This window comes from Myotis nattereri (assembly GCF_964212035.1).
Source record: "Myotis nattereri genome assembly, chromosome: 2".
In the NCBI taxonomy this organism is placed as follows: domain Eukaryota; kingdom Metazoa; phylum Chordata; class Mammalia; order Chiroptera; family Vespertilionidae; genus Myotis; species Myotis nattereri.
In genome coordinates, this window is record NC_138076.1 from 165097808 (window position 1) to 165111340 (window position 13533).

Below are 13533 nucleotides of genomic sequence, written 5' to 3' on the forward strand. Positions count from 1 at the left end.
AAATCAAGGCTAAGATCTCCCAAGAACTAAATGGGATAGGAAGAACTCAAGCTTCTCTGTATTCCTTATATTAACATTATACTCTATTACTGCTAAAAGCAAAGAACCTGGGTTGTTTTTGAGAGTTCATGTCCACAGCACAGCTCAAGATCCACATTATTACCTTCTTGAATCCTTAGTGCTCCTGAATCTTGTCCCTCAAACTGCCCCAAGACTTTTTCAATAGTTCTCCATCTTTTTATTCATTTCCATCTTCCTCTTCATCCAGAAAAGTCTGTGAATTCTGGCCCTTGAAGACTCTGTCACTGGCCCAGTCCGGTGTTGCCCAGTGGATAGAGCACTAGCCCGCGCACAGCAGGGGTCGTGGGTTCGATTTCCAGTCAAGGGCACAAGACAGGGTTTCAGGCTCGATCCCTAGTAGGAGACGTGCAGGAGGCAGCTGATCAATGTGTTTCTCTCATTGATGTTTCTCTCTCTTTCCCTACCCCTTCCTCTCTCTCTAAAAAATCATTAAAAACATATATAAAAATATATCTTTTTTTAAATATATTTTATTGATTTTTTACAGAGAGGAAGGGAGAGAGATAGTTAGAAACATCGATGAGAGAGAAACATCGATCAGCTGCCTCCTGCACATCTCCCACTGGGGATATGCCCGCAACCCAGGTACATGCCCTTGACCGGAATCGAACCTGGGACCTTTCAGTCTGCAGGCCGACGCTCTATCCACTGAGCCAAACCGGTTTTGGCTAAAAATATATCTTAAAAAGAAAAAAAAAAGACTCTGTCACTGAATATGACCCATAAATCCCCAACTCTTGAATGACTTCAATTTGACTTCCTCACTGAATGCAGCCACCCTATAGGAAAAAAAAAAAAAAAAAGGGTTCCACCAGGATTTATCACAGCTGTTCCAGACCTCTTCTGGGTAGCCATGAGCTCCTGAATACCCATGATTTTCTTCTTCTGACTCTTCAGCAGCTTTCTAAAGGCATAAAATTTCAAAGTAGTTCTGGTTTCTCAGTGACTCTTTTATTGAACCCCACTTGGAGTCACTCACTCCTGTCCTGTATAGATTACTGGTTAATACATAATGGTAGGCAGAATAATGACCCCTGAAATAAGGTTGAAAATGGAAGTAAGATTGTTAATCAACTGAATTTAAAAATAAAGAGATTATCCTGGACTCTCTGGTGGGCTCCATGTAATCACAAGGGTTCCTAAAAGTGGAAGAGGGAGGCAGAAGAGTAGAGTCAGAGAAAGATATGATGCCAAAGGCAGGGTCTGAGACACACTATATTGCTAGCTTTGAAGATGGAGGAAGGGAGCTATGAGCCAAGGAATGCAGGCAACCTGGAAAAGCTGAAGAGATCAAGGAAACAGATTCTCTCCTAGAGCCTCCAGAAAGAACTCCAACTCCACCAACATCTGATTTTAGCCCATTGAGAGACCTTGTTGGATTTCTGAACTACAGAACGGTAAGAGTAGCAATTTGTGTTGTTTAAGCCACAAAATTTGTTATGGAAGCAATAGAAACTAACACATACACTAAGGCCGTGGTCAGCAAACTGCGGCTTGCGAGCCACATGCGGCTCTTTGGCCCCTTGAGTGTGGCTCTTCCTAAGTCTTAGGAGTACCCTAATTAAGTTAATAACAATGTACCTACCTATATAGTTTAAGTTTAAAAAATTTGGCTCTCAAAAGAAATTTCAATCATTGTACTGTTGATATTTGGCTCTGTTGACTAATGAGTTTGCCGACCACTGCACTAAGGCTTTCTAACTACCAAGACTAGAGTAAATGTGTTACTACCTTACAAGAAACAAGCACCCTCTCCATTATCTAAGATTTGTTGCTGTTACCTAGCAGCAGATTTAGAATAAACACAGTTGCTTTGCTGTGTCCTGGTTACTACTGCTCAGGCTTGCCTGAGAGCCCTGTCTACCCTGCCAAGGCAAACCATGAGCTAAGACAATTATCTACAAATATTTGAGGCAGTAAATTTGTAGCCTGAATTGTTCCCCTGACAACCTCAATTCTCTGCTTGGCAGGACAGCCCACACCTCTCCTACTGAAGTTTCCCAATAGAACTGGTAAAGCCAGGTAAAGAGAATTCTCACAATTTCCCCAATTCCCATGAAGGGAAAGAACACCCAGCACTTCTTTCTGCTCAGAATGGAGTGCTGATCAGGAGAAATCTTAGGAATGTTGAAGATGTCCCCAATTCCAGTCCAAACTAGGCTTCCCTAAAGCTTTCTTATCTTCTTTCATTGCTACACCCTTTAAGGGCTCACTGACTCCTAAAATTTCAATAGTAACCTCTAGAGATGTCATCAAAATTCAATAATGCAGACCTTCATTGACTCATCCTAAATGACAGCCTCTTAACTGGCCCCCTCGTTCCAGTCTCTTCCCACTCTAATAATATCCTTTGTACACCTTGCCATACATACCTTACCAAACATTTATTAAATGCTCACTCTGAGCCAGGCACTGGTCTAGGAATCAAAGACAACAGCTACAGTAATGCAAAGTGATTAAGGAGACATCTTTGAAGAGGGGCAGCCACTTATTAGAAAAAATTGCTTAATCTTTTTACATCTTGGTTTTCTCATATGAAAAATGGGGATAATAAGAGCACGTAGCTCTCAGGGTTATTGGGAGACTTAAATGAAATAATGCATGGAAAGCACTTATCACAGTGTCTTGCACATGGCAAGCACCAATAAAAGCTTACCTAAAACAACCTCCTCAAAGGGAGCTGCCAGGTTAGCAGTAGAAATGAACAGGTATATTCCATAAGTAAGGGGTGGGAGAAAAAACAGACCTTGGTGGGTGTCTGAACAGAGAAGACAGAGTGATGAATTTTGGTAGTGATATGAAACTTGGGGGTTAAAATGGGATATTTGGAAAGGATGGGAAAGATTTTCCAGCTGGTAACATCTGAGCAAAGACACAACAGCACAGAAGGGAGAGCGTTTGTGTCATCCAGCAATGACCGGCTGTTGCCCTGTGCTAATCCTGACAAGGCCACAAGCTCCTTAAGGAGAGGCACACCGGCTTTGACTAGGGGAGAATCATCCATTCTATAATATAGAGTCACGGGCCTGTACTATACCTGGCACTGTGCTAGATGAAAATACTGTGTGCCTGGTCCCTGCCCTCATGAAATTCTATTTGAAAATAAACAAGAAATCAAAATAAGAACCCTTTGGATGAATTATATGTGCTTTAAGAAAACAAAAGAGTATCGTATGAAAGGGAGTGACTGTGTTTAAAGGTCAAGGAAAGACACTCTTGGGAGGGGACACTTGAGTCCTGAGAAGGCCGAGGTAGAAAAATGTCCTGGCAGAGGGAACAGCAAGAACGAAGATCCTGAAGCATGAAGGAGCGGGCCACATCCAAGGAACAGAAAGCCAGTGCAGGGATGCATAGACAGAGAGGGGGAGAGAGGCCGTCAGAGAGGTTGGTCATGGCCTTGATCATGTTAAAGCTTGACAAGCAGTTTGGATTTTATTCTAAAATGAACTGGAAATTCACTACAAGGTTGCAAGATAGATATGACATAATCTGATTTGTGTTTTTAAAAGCTCCCTCTACTGCCAGGCTTGAAGTAGAATGGCTAGAGAGAAGGCAGAGGGAATCATGAGAGGCTATGCAACAATCCAAACCAGAGAAAACAACACAGACTTAGGATATTTAGATGTGATGTCTGGAATCTCTGTTTGGAGAAGTTATACAATCTCCTCAGTTTGCAAGGTCTATCTCCCTTCCACACGGCCTACTTGGGAGGATTAACTGGTAATTTTCAGTTGGCTGATTGTGTCTCCCACAAGTCAGACTGTTTACTTTCCTCCTTCCACACTCATTTCTTTTCCTCCCTATATCCGCATTCCCATTTGTCTATCACCTGACTCAGCCTTCATGAGGTCCTACTGTTCCTACTCTATTTTCTTCTCCTCATCCTACCACTCATGAAAGTTTCATGAACTAGATGTAAAGGAGGTAATTATTTTCTATCTTATCCCAGAAGCACTCAGGAATTATCTGTTTCACAGAACACTAACAGAAGGTTAGGGGTTATTATGACCTTGACAATATAACCTGTACACATTCTGCACATTAAGGACACTGTCTCCTCACATTCATTCCAGCCTGTTCTCCCACTGCAGCCAGAGAAATCTTTTTTTAAATGTTTTTTATTGATTTTTTTTTAGAGAGAGAGGAAGGTTGAGGGATAGAGAAATAGAAGCATCAATGAGAGAGAAACTTCATGGATTGGCTGCCTCCTGCACACCCCCTACTGGGGACTGAGCCCACTACCCAGGCATGTGCCCTGACCAGGAACTGAACCAGTGACCTCTTGGTTCCTGGGTCAACACTGAGCCATACCAGCCGGGCAAGAGAAATCTTTTTAATAGGAAAATCTAATCTCTCATTGGCTCTCGCGCGCTCTCTCTCTCTCTCTCTCTCTCTCTCTCTCTCTCTCTCTCTCTCTCTTCCTCTCTCTTCTTTTGCTCTCTAGAGTGTCTTCCCCTTGTTCCTCAGAGAAATGCCAGCTTCCTCAGCATGGGCTACAAAGGCCCTGTATATTATGACACCAGAGTATGTCTCACACCATTCCCCTCGTTTACTCTCTGTGGCTCTAGCCACACAGGCCCTCTTTCAGGTCTTGTAGCCAGATGTACCCCCTTCTGCCACAGGACTTTTGCGTATAGTGTTCTTTGTGTCCCCAAGGCCCTTCGAGCTCCCTTATTCTTTGGATCTTTGTCCATATTTTGTCTATCTTTCTTTCAAAGAACTTACCACAGTTTATAATAACACATTTACTTGTGATTATCCCCCCAAAACACACACACACACACACACACACACACACACACACACACACACACATAGATGAGAAGCTCCCCAGAGCAAAAACATTGCCTATTTTTGCTCATCATTGTATTCCAAATGTAAGTGAATAAATACACTTAATAGGCCTTAACAGATTAGATAAGGATTTTCCAAAACCTGAGATAAGGTTCCTTTTTGACGGAGCAAGCAAAGAAGGAATGACAGCTCTTCTAGTAGCAAACTACTACAGGGAGGAGAATCAGTATCTGATGCCCATTTTGCTGCAAACTCCGAGTGTTTTCGCTGACCCCTTACAGAAACCATCCCTGATGTCAACGTGGCGCCTGTTTCCAAGACCCATCCTCCTTCCCAGGAAGGTCCACATTCTCTTCACCGCCTCCCACTTCAGACTAGGCCACAGCGGTTCCCCACCTATGGGTCGAGACCCCTTTGGGGGTCCAACGACCCTTTCACAGGGGTCACCTAAGACCATCGGAAAACACATATATAATTACATATTGTTTTTGTGATTCATCACTATGCTTTAATTATGTTCAATTTGTAACAATGAAATTGGGGGTCACCACCACATGAGGAGCTGTATTAAAGGGTCGAGGCATTAGGAAGGTTGAGAACCACTGGCCTAGACCCTCTCTTCAATCAGTCCCTCTCTCGGGGCAGTAGCTACGCCCCTGATGGCACAGGAACAGGGGTGGTGATAGTAGAGAGGTGAGTAAGGTAGCACTCACTCACTGCTTGTCTCACAGTGAACATTTCACAAAGCCCTTTCACAAACAGCACCTCGCTCTGCCCTCAAACCAAAGCAGACACCGTCACTCCCATTTCACTAGATGGGGAGCTGAGGTCAAAGGAGGCAAGTGGCCCGCTCAAGGTCGCCAAGCCTGGGTGAGAACTGAACCTACGGACTCTGACACACAGTCAGCCCAGTGCTTTTCCTGACATTCGCCACCCCTCAGCTGGGTCACCAGTGCTTACACCTGGTTTCCTCATCCCCTTAACTGAACACTGCTCCTGACTCCTCACCGCCCAGCCCATTTCCGCTCCCCACCCAGAACTTGCCAGATGCCTGCGCAATGGGCGGGGGGAGGGGGGCGGGTGTCAGAGCGCGGGGCTCACTACCAGGGTTGGGCCCCCGGCCCCGGTCTTTCCGGCGCTTCCCGAAACCCCCAGAAATGGCACAATGAGGAGACCCGCCTCACCTAAGTATGGCCCCTGGCTACTCTCCCACGTTCCTGCTCGACGCGGCGAGGCCAGGACAACAGGGAGCACCCCGGGAGGCCAGAGGTCCCCGCCGGCGCACACGGGATGCGGCGGTGACCCGCCAGCTCCCGGACTCAGCCAAGGTCACCCTCTCGCAGCCCCCGCCGGCTCCCAGCCTCCCGGAGCGCCCCCTGCTGTCCCGGGACGGCCTCCCCTCGCCCTCGGGGAGTGGCCTGGGCGTCCAGCTGGGGGGCAGGGGCGGGAAGGTGGACAGGGGGTGAGGAGGCTGAGCCCGGGGAGGGGCGGGAGGCGGGCCCTACCTGATAGCGGAGGACGCCGTCGGGCTCGTTACTCCCGGCGCGCATGGCGGAGCCGAGCACGGTGCCGCCCGCGGGCTCCAGGCCGAGCGCCAGCAGCACGCACCCTCCGGTCGGGTCTGAGCGAAGCGCCCCAACGGCGACCCCGACTCTGGAGCCAACGGTCAACCATCGACCTCCTCCGCCTCCGCGGCCACCGGCCCGCGAGGCATCGCCGCGGCCAATCAGCGCGCGGCCTGTGCAGCCAATCAGCGCGCGGAGCACGGGAGGACGCCGGCCGGCGGTACCCAGGGCTACCGCGAGGAGGGGGGCAGCCCGAGGAGCCCAGGTTGCCGTGGAAACCGCCTCCCTCCCTTCAGGGGCCCCTGGGCTTGAAGGTCCTTCCAACTGCTTGATGGAAACTGAAAATCTCATGCTTCTATTTGCAGCTGCCCCTCACCGTGGGAAAGTGAGAAAGTGTTGATCCTGTCTATTCTGATTTTATTCTTTGGATGATTTTTAAATTCTGGGGAAACGTCCCTTGGGGGTTGCAGAAGGAAGTAATTGAGGATGAGGGAAAAGGATGAGAATACTTGTTCATCTCTGAGCTAGTGGCCAGATTAAAGAGCATTAAAGCTAAGCAGACTGGCAGTGATCCTGTCTCCTCTACAGACTCGCTATGACTTAGGTCTCCTCCTTGGGTCTCGGGTTGGCAGCAAAAAGCACAGGGTTGAACTGAAGATGGTTGTTGAAGTCATAAAATAAAAATGCTTCCAACTTTTCCAAGAAGGCAAATTAGTATCGAATAACGAGAACTATTGATTTAAGGCAACGTTGGAAAAGCATGAGTAACACATTCCATTTGATAAAGGTTTTAAAGAGAAGAGAGGCTGGCCATCATCCAACCAGTCCTCTGTCCCCAAGCGGAGGGAAGGGGCCTTTCCCTTTGTATGTACTATTACATCAGACAGTAGGCGAGTCAGAACAAAAAGAACTGTTGCAAATCATTCTCCAGTCTCCACAGAAGCTACACCTGAAGATAACTAGTCAGGGACATGTTAAAATTTCAACCCTGCATACCACCCTTGCACTGTCCCTGAAATGTGAAGCAAGGTTGTGCTTCAGTGTAACTGAGGCAGAACCATATTTCTAATCTTTTTAAGCTCCTGGTCCTGTTTCTGAGTCTTAGCATTCATTGCCACAGGCTCTATCATTCGCTGCACTAAATATGTCCCTTGACTCTGGCATTCACCCCCCATCATTTCCCATCAAATTCTTTTTTAAAAAAAAAATATATCTTACTGATTTTTTACAGAGAGGAAGGGAGAGGGATAGAGAGAACATCGATGAGAGAGAAACATCGATCAGCTGCCTCCTGCACACCCCCCACTGGGGATGTGCCTGCAACTAAGGTACATGCCCTTGACCGGAATCGAACCTGGGACCCTTGAGTCCACAGGCTGATGCTCTATCCACTGAGCCAAACCAGTTAGGGCTCCCATCAAATTCTTATCCTTTCTTCAAAGTCAATATATTTTAATTGAATATTGGGGTGACATTGGTTAATAAAATTATATAGTTTCAGGTGTACAATTCTATAATACATCATCTATATATTATACTAGAGGCCCGGTGCACAAAAATTTGTGCACTCGGGGGGAAGTGGGGGGTCCCTCAGCCCGGCCTGTGCCCTCTCGCAGTCTGGGACCCCTCGGGAGATAACGACCTGCTGGCTTAGGCCTGCTCCCGGGTGACAGAGGGCAGGCCCAATCCCTAGATGCAGCCCCTGGTCGGGCTCAGAGCAGGGCTGATTGGGGAGTTGGGGCGCCGCCCCTGTCATGCACAGAGCAGGGCGGATCCGGAGGTTGCGATGCCACCCTCAGTCATGCTCAGGGTAGGGCCGATTGGGGGATTGGGGCACCGCCCCCTGTCACACTCAAGGCAGGGTCGATGGGCAGGTTGCGGCGCCACCCCTTGTCACACACAGAGCAGGGCCAATCAGGGGGTTGGGGCGCTGCCCCCTGTCACACACAGAGCAGGGCCCATCAGGGGGGTTGGGGCTCAGTACCCTGTCACGCACAGAGCAGGGTCGATCAGGGGGTTGTGGAGCTCCCCCCTGTCACTCACAGAGTAGGGCCGATAGGGGAGTTGGGGCACCGCCCCCTGTCACACACAGAGCAGAGCTGATCAGGGGGTTGGGGCGCCTTCCCTGTCACAAACGAGCAGGGTGGACAGGGAGGTTGTGGCCTGTAGAGGGCTTCCAGGGAGGCACCTAGGCATTTTCTTATAATTATTGTCAGCTGAACTCAGAGCATAGGCAGAGCCACGCCCTGGGAACATGCTTCCCCAATTAGGCTGGACATGTTAATCAGGCAGGGGCAGAACTAGATATGTAAATCTAGGCCTTTAAAATAAATCTGCTGTGTGGCTCAGCCCACTTTTTGCCGCCTCTCCATCAGAGAGGTTGGCGCCCACCTGGCCCCAGCTTAAAACCTATTTCTGAGTCTTGGTCTTTCTTTAATTTCTTAATCCCCAGCTCCTCCACTCAGCAAATGGACTGTTTCCTTTTCCATGCGGGACATGGAGAAGAGAGAAACAGCCCCCCACAGTGGCCCTGCCCCCTGTCACACACAGAGCCACAGGGCAATCAGGGGATTTGGGCACTGCCCCCTGTCACGCTGATCCCAGTGCCGGGAGGCATATTAGCCTTTTACTATATAGGATAGAGGCCTGGTGCACGGGTGGGGGCCAGCTGGTTTGCCCTGAAGGGTGTCCTGGATCAGGGTGGGGGTCCCCACTGGGGTGCCTGGCCAGTCTGGGTGAGGGGCTGAAGGCTGTTTTCAGGCTGGCGGGTGACTGAAGCTCCCAATCGCTCCTTTTTTTCTTTTTCTTTTTATTCTGGGCCAGCTTTAGCTCTCAGGCTTGGCTCCAGCTCTTAGGCCTCCACTGCTGAAAGCAGGTTTCTGGCCTTTGTTTACCTTCTGTATTTGAAACAATGTTGCGATCCTGCTGGCTGAAGCCCGGCGACTAAAGCAGGTTTCTGGGGTTTTGTTTAGCTTCTATATTTGTAACATAGTTGCTTAGAGTTCCAGCTCAGAGGCTGGCAGCAGCAGACGGGGAACATTGGAGTCCTCCGTCACTGAAGCAAGCAAGCCTCATGTTCACTTCCAGCTGCCTGGCTGCAGGCCGCCATCTTGGCTGGCAGTTAATTTGCATATCACCCTGATTAGCCAATGGGAAAGGTAGCGGTTGTACGCTAATTACCATGTTTCTCTTTTATTAGATAGGATGGTGTGTTCACCACCCCAAGTCAAGTCTCCTTCCATCACCATTTATCCCCCCAAACCCTTCTCTACCTACCCCCACCACTCCTTCCATCTGGCAGTCACCATGCTGTTATCTGTTTCTATGAGTTTTGGGTTTTTTTTGCTTAATCCTTTCACCTTTTTTACCCAGCCTCAAACTCCATCCCCTCTGACAGCTTTCAGTCTATTCTTTATTAGTCTGTTTCTATTGTGTTTGCTAGTTTATTTTGTTCCTTAGATTCTACATATGAGTGAAATAACCTGGTACTTGTCTTTCTCTGACTGGCTTATTTCACTTAACATAATGCTCTCTAGGTCCATCTATGCTGTCATGAAGAGTAAGATTTCATTCCTTTTTACGGCTGTGTAGTATTCCATTGCGTAAATGTACCACAGCTTTTTTATCTACTGACCTACTGATTATCTATATATATAAAACCAAGCAACCGCAACGCCGGAATGACTGGAACGACTGGAACAGTTGGTTGCTTTGACATGCACTGTGGCCCCAACCACCCGAGGCCCCTCCCCTTGGCTGGCCAACCTCCTGTGTCCCCTCCACCCAGCCAGCCTGGCCCCTATTGGCTCCAATCAGGATGGGCCAGCCAGACCCCACCCATGCATGAATTCGTGCACCAGGCCTCTAGTTGTAAATAACGCTGCAACAAACAGATGGGTGCATACACTCTTTCGAATTAGTGTTTCAGGTTTCTTCAGATATATTGCCAGAAGTGGAATTGCTGGATCAGAGGCAGGTCCATTCTTTTTTTTATTTTTTAAATATATTTTTATTGATTTCAGAGAGGAAAGGAGAGGGAGAGAGAGAGAGAAACATCAATGATGAGATAGAATCATTGATTGGCTGCCTCCTGCACGCCCCCTACTGGGGATTGAGTCTACAACCCGGGCATGTGCCCTTGACCAGAATCAAACCTGGGACCCTTCAGTCTGCAGGCTGATGCCCTATCCACTGGGCCAAACAAGCTAGGGTAGCAGGTCCGTTCTTAATTTTGTTTAGGAATCACCACACTGTTTTCCACAGTGGCTGTACCAACAGTACAACAGGGTTCCCTTTTCTCCACATCCTCACCGGAGGCAACATATCAGAAAAAAAATATTGCTATAAGAAATGTCCGAGATTTTACTGCCTAGGATTTTTATAGTTTCAAGTCTAACATTTAAGTCTTTAATCCATTTTGAGTTTATTCTTTAGTTTGGTATAAGGAAGTGGTCTAGTTTAGGGGTTTTTTTTGCATTTATCTGTCCAATTTTCCCACCACTATTTACTGAATAGACTATCTTCACCCCATTAATGTTCTTGCCCCCTTTGTCATATATTACTTGACCATAAAGGCATGGGCTTATTTCTAGGCTCTCTATTCTGTTCTATTGATCTATGTCTCAAAGTCAATCCCAAAGGCCACTCTTCCAAGAAGCCTTTCTCATAGCAGATGCTGTGATTATTTAATTACATTGTATGTTGACTTTAACTTACTGTAATATTGTACATGTTTGAAGGCAATGGTTATTTTTCTTAAATCTTCTGTATACTTCACAGAGCTTCAAAGAATGCTGGCCACATAGAAAGTAGTTAGTAAATAGAACACCTACTATATACAGGCCCCAATGGCATAGAAGATGCAGAGAAATCTAAAATAAAATACAGCCCAGTCAGCATGGCTCAGTGGTTGAGCATTGACCTATGAACCAGGAGGTCACAGTTCCATTCCAGGTCAGGGCACAAGCCTGGGTTGCTGGCTCAATTCCCAGTAGGGGGCGTGCTGGAGTCAGCCGATCAATGATTCTCTGTCATCAATGTTTCTATCTCTCTACCCCTCTCCCTTCCTCTGTCTCTAAAAATCAATAAAAACAGCCCTAGCTGGTTTGGCTCAGTGGATAGAGCACCGGCTTGTAGACTGAAGGATCCTGGGTTTGTTTCTAGTCAAGGGCACATGCCTGGGTTGCAGGCTCGATCCCCAGTAGAAGGCGTGCAGGAGGCAGCCAATCAATGATTCTCATCATAGATGTTTCTATCTCTCTCTCTCCCTTCCTCTCTGAAATCAATTAAAAATATTTTTAAAAATCAATAAAAACATATTTAAAAAGTAAAAAATATGTAACATAATACATATCTCCAAGGGGCTTACAATTGAATCAGGAAAACAGGATTTACTGTATGTTAATATAATGACAAGCTAATTGAACATAGAATAAGAACCCTATGAGTAATATAAACAACAAAGATTGTAAAAATTCAAAAGAGAAATGTTCTTTATGACTTGGGGCACTTTAGGAACATGATACACAGAATATGGATTTTATCTAAATCTGAAAATAGTTGCGCCAAGGTAAGGAGAGTAAGCATCTTAATGCTTAGGCAAAGACTTAAGAATGCACGTGGCCCATTCAGGGTAGCAATGATTTGGACCAAAGGTGAAAGTTATAAAGAGGGGCAGTAGGAAGTAAAAAAAAAATGTGGTAAAGAAAAGCTATGGCCAAATTTTGGAGAGTTGGCTAATTAGTCCTGCTTTTATTTTTCTCACATGATAGAAAGTAAAACACTGGTCTTAGAGGGCACCTCCATGCATCAAGACCCGGTTTCATAGTGCAAATACATTGTGTCATTTAATATTCATAACGTCATTATTTCTCCATTTCACTGGTAAGAAAATTGAGACTCAGAGAAGTTTAGCAGCTTTCTCAGAGCTAAGCAGTCTTTAAGCTGGGATTCAGTCATTTATTAATTCCAAACGTATTTACTAAGAATCTATGTATTCAGCCCTGTGTTGGGTGTTCGGGAAACCGCAATAAGACAAAAACAGGGTCTTACCCTCTTGAGCCTTACCATCTAGTGGGGAGAGAGCGAACAAGATAATTACAGGCTGTGGTCGTTTCAGTGAAGTAAATAACAGGTCATAATGTAGAGAGTAACTAACACGGGGTTGGGGAGAGCTACTTTATTTTATTTTTATTTTTTTCTTTATTGATTAAGGTATTACATATGTGTCCTTATCCCCCCATTGCCCTCCTACCCCCACCCCCCACCCCCCAAGAGGAGAGTTACTTTAAATGGGGTGTTTAGGGAGGGCTTCTCTGAGGAGGTGAGGAGAGCTTCTTCTGGTGAGATGAGTCAAGGACAGGTCTGTCTGATTCCACTAGTTCTTGGCCTCTATGCAACATATCCATATAAGTGGTACCATTGCCAAAATCTGCCATTAGGGCCAAGCCAGTTAGAGGAGGGGGGGGGGGGGGGTATCAGACTAGCTCTTGCAACATGGTAATTCAAGAGGGGCCAAGGACAGTGACCAAAGGAAAAATATGCCCACATTTTCCTCTCCCCAGAAAGACAGCTCCAGGCCATGGGAGTGGGCTTGAGTGGGCAGAGTAAAGAGAGGATTGAGGAAGTAAGTAGAGGGTTCCCCGGAGCTCTGATGGGTCTGATTTCCCTCCAGTTCAAGCATGGAACAAGTCAGAGCCCCTGGCCCTTGACTCCAGAGTCAAGAGCGCCATCTTCTGGTCTATTGTGAAAATTACAAAAGGAACTAGGCCACAGAGTCGGCTTCTGAGGCTGCCTGGGGCGGCTGCCACCTGGGGCGTTGCAGCCTATAGGCCCTGCCCCCCAAAGCCCACCCCCGGACTAATTTAGTCTCATTCCCTGAGACACCCTGGGCTCCAGGCTCCAGGTTTCTAGCTTTTATTGCTCCCTACACTGCTTGGAAAAATGCAAATATGCTGCTCTCAGCCCAGCCAGCAAGCTGGGGGAGCTGGGAGGACATTCAGTCAAGGACACCGCCTCACGCTTTTACTGTTCTAAAGAGAGCAGGAAGAAGACAACCAAATAGCAGGACATAACTCAGCCTTCTGGGGCCTGC

The 13533-nt window shown here is 47.1% G+C and overlaps 1 protein-coding gene across 1 annotated transcript in view; it reads right to left on the minus strand.

Annotated features, from left to right (window-relative positions):
* Window positions 1-6593, minus strand: part of SLC4A8 (solute carrier family 4 member 8) — a 78793-nt gene extending 72200 nt beyond the window's left edge. The window contains exon 1 of the mRNA XM_081082614.1: window positions 6381-6593. Coding sequence (XP_080938740.1) covers window positions 6381-6425 — 45 coding nt within the window. The 5' untranslated portion in view covers window positions 6426-6593. The remainder of the gene's footprint in view (window positions 1-6380) is intronic.
* Window positions 6594-13533: the final 6940 nt, after the last annotated feature.